The sequence below is a fragment of the Mixophyes fleayi genome, chromosome 2, assembly GCF_038048845.1.
Source record: "Mixophyes fleayi isolate aMixFle1 chromosome 2, aMixFle1.hap1, whole genome shotgun sequence".
NCBI lineage: Eukaryota > Metazoa > Chordata > Amphibia > Anura > Limnodynastidae > Mixophyes > Mixophyes fleayi.
The window spans coordinates 140,817,869-140,840,450 of NC_134403.1; the positions used below are offsets into that span (position 1 = coordinate 140,817,869).

General features: G+C 42.0%; 1 protein-coding gene across 8 annotated transcripts in view; it reads left to right on the forward strand.

The window, feature by feature from the left end:
- Positions 1–22,582, forward strand: part of HERC2 (HECT and RLD domain containing E3 ubiquitin protein ligase 2) — a 213,435-nt gene that overhangs the window by 153,006 nt on the left and 37,847 nt on the right. For all 8 annotated transcript variants that reach the window (XM_075200099.1, XM_075200106.1, XM_075200105.1 and 5 more), the window contains exons 58-69: positions 3,127–3,208; positions 4,417–4,560; positions 4,709–4,799; positions 5,004–5,181; positions 11,119–11,200; positions 11,461–11,632; positions 12,659–12,803; positions 12,980–13,205; positions 13,336–13,510; positions 17,633–17,819; positions 18,357–18,494; positions 18,594–18,785. In XM_075200099.1, coding sequence (XP_075056200.1) covers positions 3,127–3,208; positions 4,417–4,560; positions 4,709–4,799; positions 5,004–5,181; positions 11,119–11,200; positions 11,461–11,632; positions 12,659–12,803; positions 12,980–13,205; positions 13,336–13,510; positions 17,633–17,819; positions 18,357–18,494; positions 18,594–18,785 — 1,812 coding nt within the window. The remainder of the gene's footprint in view (positions 1–3,126; positions 3,209–4,416; positions 4,561–4,708; positions 4,800–5,003; positions 5,182–11,118; positions 11,201–11,460; positions 11,633–12,658; positions 12,804–12,979; positions 13,206–13,335; positions 13,511–17,632; positions 17,820–18,356; positions 18,495–18,593; positions 18,786–22,582) is intronic.

Here is a 22,582-nt window from a genome sequence, read left to right on the forward strand (position 1 = left end):
TTATGCATTCGTCTACTAGGGAAGATGGTGTCCCTTCGAGACAATTCCTTATGGTCGATTTCATTCCCACTGCTTCCAGTGGGACCTCTTAACAAAGTGGGCAGGTTCCCATCTGCATTTGGAACACCAGAGGATCCGCTTGTCTTCTAAAGTAAGGGTGTCTCTTCAGTGGTGGTTGATCCAGGATCACCTGGCGATAGGCAGGTCCTTTGCCCCGTGGTCCTGGATCATAGTGACCACAGATGACAGCTTGAGGGGGTGGGGGGCTGTGGCCTTTCACTTACGACTTCAAGGCCTTTGGTCAGATCAGGAGTATTCCCTGTTTATCAACATTCTGGAGTTGAAGGAACCATGCTTCAGGGATTCCTAGTCAGGTTACAATCACAGTGCCATGGCAGTGGCTTATGTCAACAGACAGGGCGGGACCAGATGTGCAGGAGCAATGTCAGTGGCAGCACAGATCTTGGCCTGGGTGGAACAGAATGTTTTCTCAATCTCAGATAATCTGCCTCCCAGTTCTGGATGCCTCGGATGAACACTGCTAAGCCGTCATTTGGTGTTGCCAGGGGAGTGGTCACTCCATCTGGAGGTCTTCCAATCGCTGGTCCTGAGATGGGGTCTCCCGGACCTAGACCTCAACCTCATGGCATCAAGACACAGCAGGAAGGTCCCAAGATTCTGCGCAAGCGAGAGGGACCCCCTGGCGGTAGCCTTCGACATCATGACAATGCCCTGGGACTTCCATTTGGGATATCTGTCCCCCCAATGCCCATGATATTCCGCATTCTCAGATGAGTAAGGCAAGGCGAGTATGGTATGCAAGCATTATCTTGATGGAAGTAGGTCAAGGAGTGCGTCTACCACTGCGGGACGACCTCCTTCTCCAAGGCCCATTCCGGCATCAGGACTTTCCTCGGCTGACTTGAACAGCATGGCTGTTGAATCCAGCCTTTGGCGGTCTAGAGGATTCTCTCCCAGAGTCATGAACACGCTCTTCCAAGCTCGTAAGCCAGTTTCAGCTTGTACCTACCACCGCATCTGGTGCACTTACATCAGATGATGTGAAAATCAACCCTTGTTTCCTGGCATTCCTAAAAGTAGAAATTTTGGCCCTTTCGGGTTTTTTCACCTTCGATTGGCGGATATGTCGTCTATTAGGACGTTTCTGCAGAAAGTCTTGCATATCAAGCATCCTTATGTCCCGCCTACGGCACCCTGGGATCTCAACCTCGTACTTGATATGCTTTAGGGGCCTCCTTTTGAGCCATTACATTCGGCATATTTAAGTTTCTCAATGTGGAAAGTAGAATTCCTTCTGGCGATTGCATCGGCTCATAGAGTGTCAGAGTTGGGAACCATTTCTTGTCGTGAGACATATTTGGCTTTTCACGAAGACAGAGTAATTCTACGGACAGTCCCTTTGTTTGTACCGAAGGTGGTTTTGGCCTTTAACATGAACCAAGAAATTGTGGTTCCAGTGCTCAAGGCATTGTCCTTCAGACAAAATTCTATGGAATGTTTGGATGTGGTCAGGGCTCTCCGAATTTATGTGAGGAAGACCTCCCACATTCGGCGCACAGATTCTTTATCCTTTTCGATCTCCATAAACGAGGGTGGCCAGCCTCAAAACCGTCCATTGCAAGATGGATTACTGCAACCATTAGGCAAGCTTATATCAGCCTAACGCACCTGTGTCAGGTCGACTTACTACCCATTCCACCTATTCGGTGGGGGCCTTAGAGGACCAGCTTTGCAAAGCAGCCACTTGGTCCTTAGTCCATACTTTCACAAAACGTTATCAATTCCATGTCTTTGCGTCTAAGGACGCCTATTTTGACTGCAGTATTCTACGTGTCGGGCTGTCAAAGCGGTCTCACCCTTAGGGGGGCTGCTTTAGAATGTCCCCATGGTAGCAATGTCCCCCAGAAAGGATGAAAGAGAAAAACAAGATTTTTGTACTCACCGTAAAATCTTTCTCTAAACACAGTTGGGGGACACTGCAGACCATGCAGACTAAAGCGACGTCTGTCCTGCTCCCACCCCTCTATGTCCACTGGAAATCTTCATTTTTTTATTTTTCATTAGTGCCCAACGGAGTCAGGCACACTTTAGACTAGTTGTTTGTTTATTTTTTTAGCAGCATGCTTTATTTTTTTGGCGTCGTTCACGGGGTGAATGACACTGACAGAGAGAACGCATACAACCGCCCCTCTGTCATGTAGCGGACCCCCAGGAAAAGGGTCACCCATGCCTCTGGAGGTTCGGAAACCCAGCCACTGCCAGGGAAGTGGATCAAGCCGCCCTGGGGGGTCGCAGTTACAGATTGCCGGTACCCCATTGAAGGGGTGATGGCGCTGTTTGCAGCTCATTCCCTACCTACAGAAATGCACGGAGTGAGGAACAGACAGCAATGGATTTGGCAGGTATTTTCATGGGCATTTCTGGTGAGGAGCTGTTGCCTGAGCGCAGACCTCACCAGATTACACTGAAAGATATGGGCGGCCATTTTCTATAGAGGAGGTATAAGAAAAAGGGGAGGTTCCATAAACTGTCATTCCCGACTCTGCAGTTTCCAGTGCTATTTTACCTCACTCTGTCTCAGATGGAATCAGCGAAACAGATTTATAAATATAAAAATCCTCTTTTCTTGACTCCTCCATGGCAGCACTCTCCATAAACTTGTGTACTACTTGTTTTCTCCAAGCTGTAAAATATCTCACATGAAGACACAGGAAAGGGGAGGAGTAACCTTATATGCACACCTTTTACTGTCATGACTCTGGGGAAGAAGGGGGTTAGATTTACTAAATTTTCTCCATTGTGAGATATCTCTGTGTAGGTAGAATCGATTGTCCACAAGTAACATCGAGTGAAACCTTCCCTCTGTCTCTGTGATTCACTCTGGGGTACTTAAGGGGAGATACTTTCAAATAAATCTATGGAACTCTAGATAAAGTGCCTCTCTAGCTAATCTAAAGTGCTGGAGATACTGTTTTCTTTAAACTGAGCAGAGTATCTACTGCATAGTTTGTTGTAAAAAAGACTTTCTGTTGAATTAAATTTTTATTAGGTTATGTTGACACTGGGCTCATCCTAGTGAAATAATAATATGTTTTTACCTTGCAGATCAAAGTTCCATCATTTTCAGAGACACTTTCAGCTCTCAATGTTGTACAGGTTGCCGGGGGATCCAAAAGTCTTTTTGCAGGTACATAAAAAAAAAATTTATTATGATCCACACACGACCTGACCAATCTTACTTTTTTTTCATCTTTGAGGTAGCCAATATTTTTATTTTGTTCTTATTTATAAGTATAAAAAAATGTGTGATTTAATCAGTGTCTGAAACAGAGGCCCTTAAAGAAAAGCTGTCATTTTATTCCTACTGTTAAATGAAACAAAAGAATATAAAAATATTTGTAACCAAGGGAACACTGATGACTAATATGTATACATTGTTACACAACATGTTGGTGGTTAGGTAAACCTGTTAAATTAACTAGTTGAGAGTGGTCTAATTATCTATCTTGTGGACCAGTTTGGATCATGCCATTCCTTTGCATTCTATGGTAGGTATGGTAGTGTTCACCTCCTAACCACATGAGGTCAAGGCCAGTCTCTGTCCTCATGCATCTAAATCTGGTCTGGGACATGTTCGCTTTAAATTTCCTGCCCACTTGACTCCCAAGACTTCTGTCCCCTGTATCTGGTGCCACCACCTCCTAATCAAATTTGACTCCAGGAACATTGGAGCCAGATCCCGGGGAAGCAGACCCCCTACATTGCTGAAGCCCTCAGGGGGAAAACAGATTACCTGGGGTATCGGAGCTCCGGACAAAAACTGCTTGTTCTTTTTTCCAGCTTGCTCCTGCAGGATTCATGTTAACCCTATCCGTAGCTACTGTCCAGGGTTTCTAGCAACTCCAAAGGATAAATGCATCTTTGCTATATAACGTTGATACATTCGTAACATTCTAGACATTTATAGTTTTTGCATAGTGTGTGATGGCTCTAAAACTGAATTTAAAACGTTACTCACAGCAAGTACAGAGTTAGAGGGAGATGGACCCAACAACAGTGTTGTATCGCAAGAGACACTAGCACTTAGCAAGCCTCATATCAAATTGGGGTGTTATTGCTAATTTGACATTTATAACATCACCTGATTTCCCTTGCGTTACTGGTGAAATAGTGTTAAATTTGTACTACATGTAATGATCTGATTCCAGAAACCAATTGTTTGTTACTGTCCCTGTTACTGTTGTTGAAAGGCCCTGCATACAGTATAGAAAATAGATTTTTCATTACCTATTTCATCATATTCACTTTGCACTATTCAACTACAGTTTGTCAGATTGTATTACAAAGTTGAACAGTTACCTATGGTTATTTTGTCATCTTATTCGATTTTCACAGTGACTGCTGAGGGTAAAGTGTATGCATGTGGTGAGGCGACCAATGGAAGATTGGGTTTAGGCATTTCCAGTGGCACAGTGCCTATTCCTCGACAAATGACAGCGCTCAGTAACTATGTTGTGAAGAAAGTTGCTGTTCATTCAGGTACAGAGAAAATTGGCTTGCCAAAAGTTATTTCAGAGCTACAAACTTTAACATCAATTTGGACGTCATAATTTTCCTACATTATTCAGTTTGACTTTATTTGACAAACCTTCTGCAAGGTACTTGATTTCAAAATGTGTTATTTTAGGTGGAAGACATGCAATGGCTCTGACTGTAGATGGCAAAATTTTCTCTTGGGGAGAAGGAGATGACGGCAAGCTTGGTCACTTCAGCAGAATGTGAGCACATTTCTAGTATTTATTTTTGTAGAACGATTTTAAATAAAAGAAATGCTTGATCTGCCTGTATACATCATATGACCTGTGAATGTCAAATGAGACTAAAGAATTTTCAGTACCTTCTCTCTTTTTTGGTTACTTTCTTTTCCCTAACTGGCACTATATAAGTTTGCATGCAAGCCATCGTTTTGTTGTTTCTTTTAGGAACTGTGACAAACCACGGCTAATAGAAGCTCTGAAAAGCAAGCGAATCAGAGATATTGCCTGTGGCAGTTCTCATAGTGCTGCTATTACGTCTAGTGGGGAGCTGTACACTTGGGGGCTAGGAGAATATGGCCGACTGGGGCATGGTGACAATACAACACAGCTGAAACCTAAAATGGTAAGACTTGAGGTTCTTTGTTGGACTTGTATGTAGAATATGTGATTAGATTTTATTATGAGTATTGTACATATCAATTTAAGTGGTTCACCATGAACAATTACATTCCACAAAACCTGATAAGTTGGTAGTAATTTTGCAAGTTACATTTTTTTTTCTATTTTTTTCCCCTATATTAGTAGCAATGAAATTTAAGTAGTAATCACTTGATGTTTTGGTTCATGGCCTAGTCACAGGAGAGTGCTTATAGACACTAATCCAGAAGCAGGTTTACCCATCACATGACAACACCTTCCGTAAAAACTTTGTCAGGGACTCCAAAAATGAGGATTTGTGTACTTATTTAAATCCTTTTCTCTGTTTCCATTTGGGGTATACTGATACAATGGGGTTGTATGAGGGTGCATGGAGTTGGCACTTAAATAGTTAAACTGTTAATGTAACTGTTGACAGAACCTCCTCCCCTCTGCAAGCCCTGTAGCTCCTCAGTGTAATTGAAAAGCCCCAAGGAAGGGAAACAGAATAGCATGCAACCAACAAAAGCAACAGAAGAATGAAGGGTCGGAACGCAGTGTCCACTAGGTGGAATCGGAGAAAAGGATTTAACGTAAGTACAAAAATCCTCTATTCTCTTTCATCCAATCTGGGGGACACTGCTACCATGGGGACGTTCTAAAGTATCCCCCTGAGGAAGGGAAATCTCTGTCAATCCGGCCTGCAAAACTATGGGGCCAAAACTTCAGGAGACTCAAAAACTTGAAAACGGTAAAACGGGGTATAGTCAGACCAGACAGAGAGAACCTGGAAGCCCAAGAGGTCCACCAAAGAACGGATGGAATGTGCGGGACACCATCCAGTACAGAACTGATAAAAGCCTGCCTGACTGGAAACATGATCCACCTGTTTTGCAGCCAGCGCCTTTTGTGAGTTTCATACAAGAAGAAAAGGGAATCCATCCTCCGCATAGTGTACGTCTTGTCCGCATACATTCTGAAGAGGCAGTCACCTCCTGGAAGACTGAACACAATCTCCTGATTTAATATAAAATCCAGACCACTTTTGCTTGGAAGGAAGGTATCCTGCACAATACAGCCTTGTCTGTATAGAATACCAGATAAGCTGAACGACAAGAGAGCGCAAAGCTCTGAAACTCCCCTGGCAGAAGCGATGGCTTGAAGAAAAATAACCTTCCAAGTTAGGAACTTGAGTTGAGTCCACTCCAACAGTTCAAAGTGGAATGATTTATGATCTCCAAGTACCAACTTCAAGTCTCAAAGTGCCTTAAGTTGTGCATAAGGAGGCTGGCTGTGAAGAATCCCTTGGAAAAAAGTCTGCACCTCCAGTATAACTGCTAGTTTTTTTCTCATAATATAGTGAAAGGGATGATAACTGCACCTTTAGGGAACTAAGGCGAAAGTCCGCCTCCAAACTATCCTGTGATAAAATGAATAACCTGGAAGTTGAAAGGCTACCGTATGACAAGTTCTGCGTTTGCAGCAACTGACGTAATTCAGCCTTGCTATAATTTAGGGCAGACGCCGTTTTTTTTGCCTTTAATATGGCATCAACAACCTTGGTTGTCAGGGTGCTGAAATGGCCCCTGAAGCAGTAGATTATCTAAATGTAAAAGTCAACACCCTTTACCGACTATCATGTGCAATACGTCTGCATACCAGGCTTGACATGGCCAGTCGGGTGCAATCAGGATCACTGAAATTCTGCAGTATCTAATGTCATGTCATCCACCATGCACGCCAAGGGGTCTCTAGTCCTAGAGCAGAGCCCGAGCACTTAGCGGTTTTGTCGAGACGCCATGAGGGACACATCTGAAGGTTCCCACTTCTGGACCAACCATCGAAATACTTCTGAGTAGAGACCACTCCCCTGGCAACACTGTGTGTCTGCTTAGGTAGTTAGCCTTCTAATTTTCTACACCCAGGATGAATATTGCAGAATTTGCCGGGACATGTATTTCCACCCAGAACAATATCTAGGGCGTCTCCAACACACTTGTGACTATTATCCAGGTACACGTGACAAAGGAGCTGCCCATCGTGAAGTGACCCACAACCAACCAAGGGAAAAGCGCATTCTGGGAGACAACTGGAGCGTCTGAGAGGCCAGCTGAAGGTGGGATCCCAACTAGTTGAACAAGAGGTCACACTGAATTATGTGAGAGTGGAACCGTACGGAAATGTTTCAAATGTGGAGACCATCTCCCCTATTAGTTTCATTCATGTAGGATGTAGACCTGAAGAAAATGCACCTTGTTGATTGTTAGAAACACCTTCTACATTCTGGTGTCCATTATAAGGCCAAGGAAAAACATCCTCTGACAGGGGACCAATTGATATTTTTGTAAATTTTAGTTCCAGCACTTGTTTGGACAACGAAAGATAGAGGTGGAGGGTCTGATCCGAGTTCGTCTTCACTAGCAAATCATGAAAGTATGAGATGATGCAGACTTCCAGAGTACGCACCAGTGCTGCCATGACCCCGATGATATTTGTAAAGACTTTATGGTCTTTGCAAGGCACTTAAGGTGCATTGGAAGACCTAACGGAATTGAAAGTGGGAGTCTTCCACTGCAATCTGCGATGGGACGAAATGAGCCTTCTGGCTTGTGAACCAGAAAGAGGTTAGTCATCAACTATCTCATAGTTAATCTCTTTACTGTATCTCGCGGAGTGGTGGAAAGAAACTGTGAGGTGACCAACTTTGGAGGTCTATCATGTAGCCACGTTGCATGATACCCGTAATCCACCGATCCTGAGTGGAAGCCTCCCATTGGTTCAGGAACAACAAGAGGCATCCACCCACATGGGTTTGATTCCATGCCTAATCTGTGTGGTGTTTGTATGTTTTTTTCCGTGTCTACGTGGGTTTCCTTCTGGTGCTCCAGTTTCCTTCCACACATCAAAAACATACTGGTTGGTTAATTGGCTGCTATCAAATTGACCCTAGTCTTTGTGTGTGTGTGTGTGTGTGTGTGTGTGTGTATGTGTGTGTGTGTATATGTTGGGGAATTTAGACTGTAAGCTCCAATGGGGCAGGGACTGATGTGAGTTCTCTGTACAGCGCTGCGGAATTAGTGGCACTATATAAATAGCTGGTGATGATTATCCATCAACATACTCGAGTTAAGGGTTGTATTCAATGCCCTAGCTCAGGCACAGACACCCCTGCGGAGCAGGAATTTTTCGAGTCTAGTCAATCAACGCCATGGTAGTGGCATACATCAATCACCAGGCGGAGTTATCAGAAGTCCCCTGGCCATAAAAGAGGTGACCAAGATCATGCGTTGGGTGGAACATCCGGTTCAGGCCATGTCAGCAGTATTTATATTGGGAGTGGACAATTGGGAGGTCGATTACTTGAGTCGCCATACCAGTCATCCCCTGAAATGATCCCTTCATCCAGAGGTATTCTCCTAGATCACGGACGGGGTGCGGAATGCCGGATGCCGACATAATGTCCTCTCGGTTGAACCTCAATGTGAACTGCTATTGTGCCAGGACTCGGGACCCTCAAGCGTGCATGGTAGATGCCATGACGGTTCCTTGGAATGACTGGCTGGTATATATATTTTCCCCGATTTCCATGTTGCCTCTGGTGCTAAAGGAGGTACAGCGGAAATGAGTTTCGGTAATTTTGGTGGCACAGAATTGGCCACGCAGATCTTGGTACGCAAATCTGAAAAGTATGTCGGTGGAATTGTCCTGGAGATTTCCTTGCAGACCAGATCTTCTGAGCCAAGGTCCATCCGTCCATTTGGATTTAGCACGATTGGCTTTGACGGCCTGGCGGCTGAGACCTGATCTACACAGGAAAGGTTTCTCTGAATGACATTCAGACAATGATCAGGGCCAGGAAACCGGCGTCTTCTAGAAATTGTCACCGGATTTGGAAAGCCTACATAAGCTGGAATGAGCGGCAGGTAGCTCCCACCTCCTCGTTTCGTTTGGCGAGGTTTTTGTCCTTCTACAGTTAGGGTTGAGTTTTGTCTCGCTTAAGGTTGAGGTCTCGGCCTTGTCTATTTTCTTCCAGGGACGTTTGGCTCTCTTACCAAAGGTTAACACCTTTTTTCAGGGGCTTCTTCATGTTAAACCACCTTTTGTTCCTCCAGTAGAACCATGGGACTTGAATTTGGTTCTAAGGGCGTTTCAGAAGTCTCCGCAGTCTGTCTCTTTCAAGTTCCTGACTTGGAAAGTTGCCTTTTTATTTGCAATAGTGTCTGCTAGTTGGGTTTCACGGTCTTACAGATTGCCCTTCCTTGTTTACTATGAGGACAGAGCTGTTTTGTGCACCACCGTTTCCTTCCAGCGGTAGTGATGTCTAGATTCCACATCAACCAGGATATTGTCATTCCTGCGTTGACTCAGGACTCACAGCCTGGTACTTCAGAATCCTTGTTTCCCCTGGATGTGGTCAGGGCCTGGAGGAATATTTGTGCATTGCACAGCATCCCTGCGCAAGACTGACTGTCTTCTAGTGCTATACAAAGCTCACAAGCATGGATCGCTGGCAACTAAACAGACAGTTGCCAGGTGGGTTAAGATGACCATTTATCAGGCTTATCTCTCAGAGGGGTCTCCAGCTCCTGAGGAGGTTACTGCTTACTCACCAGGTCGGTCAGCAAATCCTAGGTGGTGCAGAATGGAGTTTTAATTGAGCAAGTGTGTCAGACAGCCACATGGTCCTCCGTTTACACCTTCACCAGATTCTATCGCTTCAGCATCTTTGTTTCCAAAGACGCTAGTTTGTGCCTAAAGGTTATGCCTGCAGCCAAGTCTCTGTGTTCCCACCCATGGGGCGGCTTTGGAACGTCTCCATGGTTAGCATTGTCCCACAAATGGCTGTGTAAGTGAAAAGAGGATTTTTTTTACTTAATGTAAAATCCATTTGTGTGACACTGCGCTCCCATCCCCTTTTCTGACTGTTTTATTTGTCTCTTCTGTTGAATGTGACTTTAGTCCTATCCGTTGGGCTATGTAAATAAATTGATATGTCTCTGTCCAGGGAGCAAAGAGAGGAGGGAGGAGGCCAGATAAGTCTGTTAGTTTTAAGTACCTCACTCCTGCACAATGCCCTCTCTACATGGTTAGCAGTGTCCTCCACATAGGTTTAGAATAAGTAAAAAATCCTCCTCTTTTTTTTTTTTTTCATTTCCTTCTCGGTCAGACACACATATGTTGATGACCAGCATAATGTATATGTTCATACAATTTTTTTATTTGCCCACTTCTGGCTGTATTCACATTTCCTGGTTCCTATAACGGTATCAGACTTTGCATTTGTTATTTTTTATACTAAGGAGCAATATTTCTGAACCATCATCAAAACTACTTTTGACCATTTATACCAGATTACCACCCTTCTGTTCTATTCTACACGATTATCACTCCTCTACACAGTTCACACAAAATTTGTGTTCTCTTACTAAACGCAAATAACCTGACCTCAGGTAAACATTACTATGTGACTGATATAGCCCACTAAGCACTTTCACCTATGCAATCTGGCTGAACCAATATGCAATATGTAGCAATGAACCTAATTAATCAGATTCCTTATTGTCCTATAGATTATAAGCTTTTGTGCACAGTCCTCTTACCTCTCTATCTGTAGTACCCAGTATTGTTTTTTTTTACTGTCTATTACTAATATAAAACGCTATGGTGTATGCTGGCGCTATATAAGTAAATGTTAATAAATATTTTTGTTCAAGTATCCCTATGTACAACAAAGTAAAGCAAATATCTATTATCCTACCAAAAGCGAGACAAATCTGTTGAGGGGAAAACAAGTTTAAAATCTACTTGGACAGAGTTTAAAAAAAAAAAAAAAAAAAAATTAGTTAAAAAGTTATGTGGAACTGATGTCCCTCCGAAACATACTTTTGGCTAGTCATTTATCAATTGTTGGTTACCTTTTCAGGTAAAAGTACTGCTGGGCCATAGAGTCATACAGGTTGCGTGTGGAAGCAGAGATGCACAGACACTGGCACTTACAGATGAAGGTATGCTCATATTTAATAATATGTAATAATAATCCCTTGGCAAGACAATTAAGTAGTGACAGTGTCCATATTGTACTTTGGTTGCTGAAAGAACGTTTCTTACTACTGTTAAATAAATTTGTGCTTCAAAACCTTAAAGCTAATTTAGAACAATCACTGTAATCTCAGTTTGACAGATTGTTTTTTATTTATTGTTTATTAAAGCCATTTATCATTTTATCTTTCACTATGCTCTTACATAATGTGTCCTTTGTTTCCAGGGCTTGTGTTCTCCTGGGGAGATGGAGATTTTGGGAAACTAGGCCGTGGAGGCAGTGAGGGCTGCAATGTCCCCCAGAACATAGAGAGACTCAATGGACAGGGCGTTTGCCAAATCGAATGTGGTGCTCAATTTTCACTGGCATTAACAAAGTCTGGCGTTGTCTGGACATGGTAATGTTGCAATATGTCCACAGAGAATATACTTTTTTGTCACATAATCCTATTGTGAATTTTAAATGCTATTTCAAGTAGATTACATCTACTTAAATGTGCGAGATTGAGGATAATCAGTGGCATTAACTTTCTTACTTTAGACTGCATGCTCTACAGGAGTAGAATAATTTATTCTTCTGAATAAACCACTAAGCCTAAATAGATGTTGATCTAAAATGGAGACACATTACAACATTCACAGGTAGACTGGTTTGCCTAGGAGAAGTCCAAATTTACCTCCATAATTAAATTATTACCGTAAGTCTCACTGAATGTATCTTTGTCAACGTTGACTACACAATCGGCAATATTGGCACATTTTTCCCATATCGTCATGTATGAACCTATAACGAATGACATCCCAGAGACCTCAAAAAAGCATGTCCTCATTTTTGGCCATATCTGACAATCCAAATGGTAGATGACTGCTTGCAGACATCTTATCCAGCTACTTGACGGACAGGTCTGACAAATTTAAAAACTGAAAAATTAACTGTCCTATATAACTTCGGGCAAGAAACCCTTCCAATAAAATTCATGTACCACCATGTGGTCCTGCATTTTGATTTTGAAATGTTCATCCAATGTTTCAAATGTAATTTTTTAATACAAATTTAAATTTCTGCTTCAGATTTTATAGGATAATCTTTAAAGGCTGCTCAAATTGCAATTACGAGGATTTTTTTATTTCTTTGTTTTGTAGCTGATTTTACAAACCATCTGAGATTCTTGGGTATATGAATATTTAGTGTAACCCCTGTTTTCTGCTTCTACTTGTAACTTGCAATGATGATCCCAGGGATTACAGCTTCTTGGCGCGTACACAAATGAATTATAAGGAAGTGAAAATAGAGTTATTGCCAGTTAGAAACGTTTTTTTGTAATCCAATTTATAATTTTAGTCACTGCAATTCCTAGCTCTAGGGTGTGTATCGAAAACAAGTCATTGATGGCAAAACGACTAAAATAGTAATAATCTTTTAGGGGCAAAGGAGACTACTTTCGGTTGGGCCATGGCACCGATGTCCATGTAAGAAAACCACAAGTTGTTGAAGGACTTAGAGGAAAGAAGATTATTCATGTGGCTGTCGGAGCTCTCCATTGTCTTGCAGTGACTGATGCAGGACAGGTGAGATAGTTACTTAGTTCCTAGATGTGCCACTTGTGTAGAGGGACTCGAAAAGCCTCTATATTTATGTCCCTACACTACACCCAGTAATCAACTTTAAAGAACAAAAACATTACTGTTAAATATTCTTAAACACTATGCAAGAAAAGTGGTGCCTTCATAGTAGTATATTACAGGTGTATGCATGGGGTGACAATGATCATGGTCAGCAAGGTAATGGAACAACTACAGTAAACAGAAAGCCGACCCTGGTCCATGGATTGGAAGGACAGAAAATAACACGTGTGGCATGTGGGTCCTCTCACAGCGTGGCTTGGACGACAGTGGATGTGGCAACACCTTCTGTTCATGAGCCTGTCCTTTTTCAAACAGCCAGAGATCCACTTGGAGCTTCATATCTAGGTAATTTTGCTTTTTTTAAAAATGTAAGCAATGATAAGTTCCACAAATAATCTAAATTGGATTTTGCATATAACCTTAGACACGTAGGAACATATCTTATGGACATTTTTCTTTCTTTACCTTTCTAAAGGTGTATCTTCAGATCCAGAGTCTTCATCCTCTTCCAGCAACAAAATCAGTGGTGTGAATAATACGAAGCCAAATCGCCCATCGCTTGCAAAGATTCTTCTGTCTATTGATGGAAACCTAGCCAAGCAGCAGGCGCTCTCACACATCCTGACTGCATTGCAGATTATGTATGCTAGGTAAGAAGCACATTACTCGCTGATGGATTTCTCAAGCTAACTTGTTTAGTTAACGAAGTCTTCTGAGATTTTCTATCTAGATGAATTTGCATTTAAGTAAGCTTTTATTATTGATCTGGATTTCCCAGCCTTGGTATTTTGTATGGGATTAGTTTTCAGTTTGAACTTACGCAAAACAATTGTACTCCAAAGAAATTTATTCAGGATGCAGTGTCTGAAGTTCAGAAGGAGCTGTGAAAATGTAATCAATATAAGGTCACACTTACATGATGTGAGATTTAGTCACTAATTGGAGTTTAGAATTTACTTGAACCCATGTTGTAGTACAGCCCTTTTTAGAGACATGTCTTTGCATTCAATTTGCTGCCCATACTATACTTTTCACATAATCTTCCTTTCATCACTTCTTCTTCTCCCTTATATGCACCATTATATTAATATATTTATATATACTCTTTCTGTATTTCTTATTGAGGTCGTGTTTGTTTTGAGCTTTGCAAAGCTGGTAGTTTCTCTGAACCCTATATGTAAGTGTGTTGCTTGCAAGTGTCTACAGTGCAGGTGTAACAAACCCTTCACAACTTCACTCACTACTTTTTGAGGCGCTATTCTGACTAAAAATAAAATTGAAAATGCAAACTACAGTACTCTGCCATGCCTCAGGTATGGACTTGTAGCCCCCTTCCTTGATTGAATAAGCCTTGCGTATTGTGCTGAGTTGTGATGCACATCATACCATCTTACTCATCATTCCTCTGTTAATGTAAATTGTACCCAACTTACTGCTTTTAGTTAATATATTTGTCCGAAAGTACCCAGCGGATGCTCCACTACCTTGTAGAACATTACACTGTTTGCAAGTGTTGGTGGTGAGTGACACAGTGGGCTTACTCTGCCACCCCAGTGTATATAAAACAAAACAAAACTGGGTGCACTGTATGTATAATGTAAATTAAACAAATTCAACCTAATTGAAACCAATAATGTAAAGTCTCAGACTAAAAAACTATAAAAAAAAGACAATAGCTGAGCAACTCATGCAGCTGTACAGAGGAAATGTGAACTCCCCAGATAAAAACAATGTAATGTTTGTTTTTTATTCTGCCATCCTGTTTGGAAGTGGTTTTAAAGATTTGTCTTTGGGTTCTTCTTACCTTCTGTAATCTGTCATTACTGGTCCTTCCTACTGGTGTTACTCTGTCACCAGCCATTTGCTGACTGCAAGTATCAACTGCATATCCGTTGTAGGAGAATGGTTGCACCCACCACTAGGAACTGCTTACATCTGTTGGTGTGTGTAGCTGCTGTAGTACCTCTTTACTGGGGAATGTGGCTGCTTCATCCTGATTTCTTATTCTGGTTGACATCTGCAGAGAGAGTGTTGATTCTGTGCACTAGGTTCAACACAGGACACCCAGGAACAGATTGGTGATCTTAGTGCTTATCAGTAGGTCAATCTTGCGCACGTCAGTCAGTCTGTTCCATACATGTCAGTCAGTTTTACGTACAAATAAAACTGCTGTCTTTTCCTCTGTTCCCCCTATCCTCTTCCTAGTAACCCTGCACCCTTTACCCACTCATTTGCTATTCCATTCTCTACTCTTCTGTTCCTCCTCTCTCAACTCCCTTGGTTTTTACCATGTCTCCTTGTTCTCTCCCAGTCTTCATCCCAGAACCAGCCTACCCCACCAATGTAATCCATATCTCCCCACTTCCCCCTATCCCTTTTTCTTGTGCTCTCTGGAATTCCAGATCCATCCGCAACAAGTTCCCTCTTTCCATGACCTATTCATTTCCAACTCTCTTAACCTTCTTGCCATCACAGAAACCTATCTTTCTTCCACTAATACTGCTTCTTCCGATGCTCTCTTCTATGGGGGCCTCTCTTTCACCCACTTCTTTAGACCTGATCTCCACCCAGGAAGAGGGGTGGGCATCCTCCTATCCCCCAATTGTGCCTTTCATCTAATTTTCCTCCTTTTGATATTCACTATATCCCATCTCTTATACCCCATCCATCTCCGTGTCTGTCATTTACCGCCCCCCTGATCCCACTTTCCAAGTTCTTGATAATTTTGCTGCCTAGCTTCCCAATTACCTTTCCTCAGACCTCCCCTTCATCTTTCTAGGTGACTTTAACATCCCCACCGGCAACCCAACAGTCTATCAAATTTCTTGCCTTTTCTACCTTCTTTGGCCTCTAACAAGGGACTTCTTCTGCCACCAACTGTCTCGGTCACTCCCTTGACCTTGTCTTCTCCCATCATTGTGCTCTTTCTGACTTCTCCAACTCTCCCTTCCCACTCTGACTACCATCTCCTGCACCCTTCCTCACGCCCAAATCTACCCTTTCTAGACGCAATCTTTATGCTTTCGTTCCTGCTATTTTCACCTCTTCATTTAAAACTCTTCTCTCCCCTCTATCCACTCTGGCCTGCCCCAACCATGCGGCCTCCCTCTACAACCACACTCTCACTACCGCTTATGACACTTCTGGCCGCTTTAGCCCCCAACCTTGGCACTCCAAATTTACACAGTCCCTTCAAAAATGCACAGGTACCGCCGAACGCCACTCAAGGAAATCTTGTTCCTTGGCAGACTTCCTTCATTTCAAGATCATCATCTCATCCTACAGTTATGCCCTCACCTTTGCTAAACAATCATTCTTCATCTTTCATCTCTTCAGTCCTTCAGTCCCCACTGCCTTTTTGCCACTACTTTGCCCCTCCTCCCCTCCCATCCTCTCTTACTGCCACTGACTTTTTCACTTTCAAAGTTCAGGACACAGTCTCCTCCTCCCATCGCTCTTCTGCCACTCTCCTCTCCCTCCAGCCATCATCACCTTTTGTGCTCCTTCTGCCCCACTACAGGTGACAAACTCCATTCTCTTATATTATCTTCCCCACCCTCAAACTGCCCCCTGGATCATATCCCATCTCGCCTCCTTCACTCCCTCTACCCCATTGCCTGATCTCACATTGCTCACCTCTTTAACCTGTCCCTCTGCACTGGAATGTTCCCCTCATTCTCTAAACATGCTCTTGTTTCACCCATTCTTAAAAACAAAAAACCTCTAACAACTGCCACATTTCTCCTCTCCCTTTTGCCTCCAAAATACTTGTGTGGCTTGTCTTCAAACTGTATCAGCAACTGCCTCTCTGACAAATCAATCTTTGATCCTCTCATCTGGCTTCCTCCCCCTTCACGCCACAAAACCTGCCTCGACCAAAGTCACCAGGGGCCTTTTATCTTCATGGACCTCTCTGCAGCCTTTGACACTGTGGATCACCCTCTCCTACTCCACGCCATTGTTGTTTCTGACACTGTCCTTTCCGTAGTTCACCTCCTACCTCGACAACCGCTCCTTCTGTTTCTACCTCCTATTCTTTCTCTCTTCCCCCTCCCCCCACCCCTATCCAATCTTCCCGTAGGAGTCCCACAGGGTTCTGTACTTGGCCCTCTGCTTTTTTTTCTCTGTACACCTTCTCCCTGGGTGAACTCCAGTTCCACCTCTATGCCAACACTTCCTCTCATCTCATGGTCTACCTCATTCCCATTTTATATTTATACATTACGAGCACTACACTGGACATTTAACTTATTAAATTAACCATTAAGGCAAACATTAACTAAAGCTTGTCCCACATCATGTGTGGGGGAATAGGGATACTCGGTAAAACAAAACCTAGTTGTAAAGGTCACTTCATATAACAATCTGTTAAATTGCAGCCATTGCTGCTACGCATTAATAAAGATGCTGCCCTAAAATGTTTGTTTAATGAATTTCTTGAAGATACTGTACACAGCATACAAAATTTGTTTGTCGTGAAGTGTATTGTTACTTTTTACTTTCGCTAAAGTTATTTAATGCAAGTCTTGTATAACAAGTACATTGTAGCCAGGTATATTTATTGTATTTATTTGAGTGAACAACATTTAAGTTAATGACCTATTAAACAACACAGCTTATAAAAAATAATTTTGTTCAATTTATATTATGCATCTAACATGCATATTCTGTGTTCTAATGTGTAGCCTATTTGTAATTGACTGCTAATAAATGCTGTTTTCCTACACTTTTGTATCAACAAGACATGAGTCAAATCAATTATCTTGTTGCAGGGATGCTATTGTTGGAGCTTTAATGCCAGCCAGTATGATTGCTCCAGTGGAGTGCCCGTCTTTGTCCACTGCGCCTCCCTCAGATATGTCTGGTACATCAAGTCCTGTTAATGGTGATGATATAGGCTTGACAATGGATTTAGAGGATAGGTTAAGTCCCAGCCCTTGGCAAGACAGGCGTGGAGAGGTATGTATTCAATGCAGTCTGCTGGAAACACTATTTTGGGGAGAAAAATATGCTCTATAAACCTTTTTATGATTGGAATTAACTCTTAGTGCGTACATAATCTTTGCATGATTTTTTTTTTTTGTCTTCCAGACAAGTTTATTAACAGACGACTCCACTACAATGTTTGTTATTAAATATATTAAAAAGAAAAACCTCACCTGCCCGTAGTCAGGGGGTGGGGTTATTCTGTGTCTGGGACTCCTGCAGTTCCGCCTGTCAGGACATTCCTGCTTTGGCTGATCCTAGAGGTCAGTACAGTGAGCAGTGCCAGTATATCAGGGTACTTGGTAGGAACTGTTGGAGTCCAGGTTGCAGTAGGAACTGTCCAGGAATGCTTATGCCTCTCAGGGGTGTAAATAAACAAACACAAAAAAAAAATACCATACTAATGTATTTTACAACTGTTTAAATCCTTTTTTTTTTTTGGTCAGTTTTATACCTAGAAGAGAAGCTTAGCTTTACTTTACCCTTAGTAGAACTATTTTTTATTTTTAGATTACAGCGTCTGAAGATGCAGTGACACCTGCCGTAACTCCCTCTGCTTCTGCGGCCTCCTCTCGTCCTTTCATTCCAGTTACAGATGATCCTGGGGCAGCTAGTATCATTGCGGAAACAATGACCAAAACCAAAGAGGTAGGGATAGCTTATAGTAATCTGTACTTTGTATAGGCTGTCTAAATATATGGGTATGAAGTGGCAATTATTAATTTATGCACTTTATACTATGTTAAGGATGTGGAAAGCCAAAACAAAGCGTCAGGCCCTGAACCACAGTGCTTGGATGAATTCACCAGTTTACTTATCCCAGATGACACACGAGTCATGGTTGACCTGCTGAAACTGGCTGTCTCCAATAGAGCTGGAGAGAAGGGCAAAGAAGTCCTATCTGCTGTTCTGTCTGCTATGGGCACTGCTTATCCACAGGTGAGTTTAACATTGCCGGCTTTCAGTATCATCTCTATGCGGATGATACCCAAATCTATCTATCCTCTCCTGATATCTCGACATCTGTGTTGTCCCGTGTAACTGACTGTCTTTCTGCCATTTCATCTTGGATGTCCTCTCGTCAACTCAAACTTAATCTTTCTAAAACAGAGTTAATAATATTCCCACCCGCCAACAAGAGCATACCTGACATTTCTATCTCTGTTGATAACATGACCATAAATCCCACCCCACAAGCTCGCTGCCTAGGTGTAATCCTTGATTCACGCCTATCCTTTGTTCCCCACATTGACTCTATATCTAAATCATGTTACATACATCTAAAGAACATTTCCAGAATCCGCACATATCTCACACAAGACACTGCTAAAACCTTAATTCATGCACTAATCATCTCCCGCATTGACTATTGCAATTCCCTCCTTACTGGTCTTCCCAAAAACAGACTCAAACCCCTAAAATCTATTTTGCATGCTTCGGCAAGACTGATTTTCCTTGCAAATAGCTATTCCTCTGTTGAATCACTCTGTATGTCTCTACACTGGCTGCCTGTCTTCTACCGAATCCAATATAAAATACTTTTACTAACCTACAAGGCCATCAACAAAGCTGCACCAACATACATCTCCTCTCTTGTCTCAAAATATCTCCCAACTCGGCAACTCCGTTCTGCAAAAGATCTGCGTCTCTCATCCACCCTCATTACATCCTCCCATTCCCGGTTACAGGACTTTTTTCGGGCTGCACCCACTCTATGGAACTCTCTCCCTCGCACAATAAGACTCTCCTCTGTTCTACAAACTTTCAAGCGTTCTCTGAAAACCTACCTATTCAGACAAGCTTATAATATTCCTCAACCACCATCTTAACCTCACTACCTTTAGCCTGTTACACAATTTCACACAAGACAACTACCCCCGGACCAACATTGTTGTGTGACAGGATCATTTAGCTTATGAGTCACCCTACCTTTGCAGTCTGGCTGGGCCAAGATGCAAAATGTATACTTAACCTCATGTGTCAATCTCCCATTGTCCCATAGATTGTAAGCTTGCGAGCAGGGCCTTCTCACCTCTTTGTCTGTTTTACCCAGTTTGTTTATTAGTTTATTACGTTTGTCCCCAATTGTAAAGCGCTACGGAATATGTTGGCGCTATATAAATAGATGATGATGATGATGATGATGATGATTGCCGGCTTTGGTTATATGTTCTTTCTTGGATCTACTGAATCTGCCTGAGTTTGCTTTCATACTCCCTCTTACAGCATGTGCCATCCATGCTCAAATTCATTGAAACAGTGTTGTAGCCATCGACTGACCACACTAATAGGTCCTATATGATCCACTTTGTTTGGCCTGGGCACTGGACTACTGAATCTGTCTATTTTGGTTTTCCACATGATTGGCTAAGCTATATGCAGATCCTATAACGTATTGCTGAAGATGCATATGTGCAGTTTACGGCTTGCTAGGCTTCCACTTTTCACCACCTATTTTACATCTCCTTTGCCAAATTTGTCTCATGTTCCCCATGAGCTGGCTCCTATCTATAGCCTGTACATAATAAGTGTATTCTTGAGAATGGCATGATGGCAATTGTGGTGAACAGCAGCTTTGGAGTGTGTTTACTGAGAGTACTATAATTGCTACAATATGTTACAGAAGGTAAAATATGATTTTGGTGTCAGCAGTTTTGATTTAATTGTAAAAAAATGCTGCGCCGTGCAGTTCTCCACAAGGATCCATTGTCAGAGCTAATGATTGATCATTCACCATAACCCTAGGTGACTTGGGAACTATTGGATATGATCTCTTCAAAAGTAGCAGAGCTATAAAGTGTTTGGTGATAAAACCGCAAAACCTTTGTAGACAAAAGCATTATTAGTAAAGGAGGAGGAATGCGATGCTGCACCAGGGATTAATGGCTTGATCTTATTCTCAGCAAGTAAATAAAACTGATGTTCCAGGAGAGAAGTGAAAGTCTGCAGATATCTAAATGGACATCATGGAGTTTAAGCGAATGAAAATGGAAAAAATGTATCCTAGTTCATGAGTGCAGTTTGTATAGAATTATTTAAGGCACATATGAAGTTAGAGTAATTGGTATTGCATCAAAGAATTTTTTAAATTAGCTTTTCATATGTTAGTGTGTTTAGTTTACAAGAGCATTTATGTTTTGTGATAGAACACCTTCTTATCTTATACTATGGGGCATATTCAATTGGCAGCGTTACTGTTAAAAGTAACACGGCCTGCACATTATTACGGTTCTTACGGTAATAGTGCGCATAATTACCGCTATTACGGTAGTTCTAATGACGGTTTTTTGGAGCTGCGAGCAGAAAACCGGGTTAAAACTACCGTAATAATGGTAATAGTTTTAACCCGGCGGTACTTTGGGGGGGAGGGGATTGAATTCCCCCCTATGTATTGTGTTCTAGCTGTCTCTTGCCATCTATGACACTATTTTTTTCTTTTGTGTGTGTTTGTTTTTTTTCTTCACGTTTTGCTTTTATGTAGATGGAGCTATTTTGCTCCAACAAATAACAAGGAATGTTTGGCTTGCTGGATTCACAGAAACTCCCCATTTGCATTCTAGATCACTGGATGCATTTATGCCATTCTCTGTCGAAATATGCTACATATGACCGTTATACTGTAAAAGAGAATGAGTTGCTTTCATATTTAAATACTCTGGTTAACACAATTGTGCCAGTTCAGGTTGGAGTGTATCCAAGTCAAACAGAAACGTATTCTCAATGTTGTAGTGCTGTATACAAGGGAGCCAAGTTTTATCAAACATTCTATATTTGTGATACGCTTTATAGATATACAAGCCACTGTTTATCACAGCTGTCAGAGATGGGGGATTGAGGGCTCCACAAGTCATTTGTGAAGTTGCAGATGTGGGGAATTTAGCTTATTAATGTTATGGGCTCCTCATAGGTCGTCTTATGCTCTTCATACATCCTTTTTATGGGAATCCTTTATAGTTGGAGGTTGGTGGAGTAAAATGTCACATATGAAAGTAGTGTAAAAATTACTTTAGATCTTCTAAAACTGCCTTTATATTAAGAGATACGAATTGGTCTCCTTTTACTATTCCATTAAAATATGGTTATGTTGGGTTACTTAATTTATAGTTGTTTTTCCTAACTAATCCCTGTATAAATGCTTGTCTGGAAATCCCCATGTGGTTACATTTTTCCTTTGCTTGTGAACTCTCAATCTCTCAGCTAAGGTACATAAGTAAGCATGGTTTGAAATAAATTTATGGCACCAATCTGTTATCAGAATACTGTGGTATTGCTTAACTACACTCTATAGTGTAATGCCAATAATGACTTTTCTAGCGCACATCCTGTATCCTTTAACAGTTTCTATAATTGTACTATTGTTTTATAAATAGCAATTTTCACATCTAATTTTTCTCTGATACAAAGAATGAATTGGTGTAATCAGAAGCTTTACAATGTAATTCCCTGTTTTGAGAGTGTGATTTCATGTAGTGTATTTGAAAGGAGGATTTTTATACTTGCGATAAATCGTTTTCTCTTTAGTCCATCTGGGGTACACGGCTACCATGGGTTGTATGAGGGGAGTTAAGAGTTGGCACTCAGTTATTTAACCTACAGACAGACTCCTCCCCTCTGCAACCCCCTGCATCCTCTGTGTATTTATAATGCCCCGAGGAAGGGTAAGACAGCCGAGAATAGAGCAGAAGGCAGAAGCGAGGGAACGAAGTGTCCCCATTTTAATGCAGCCCCCTAAGGGA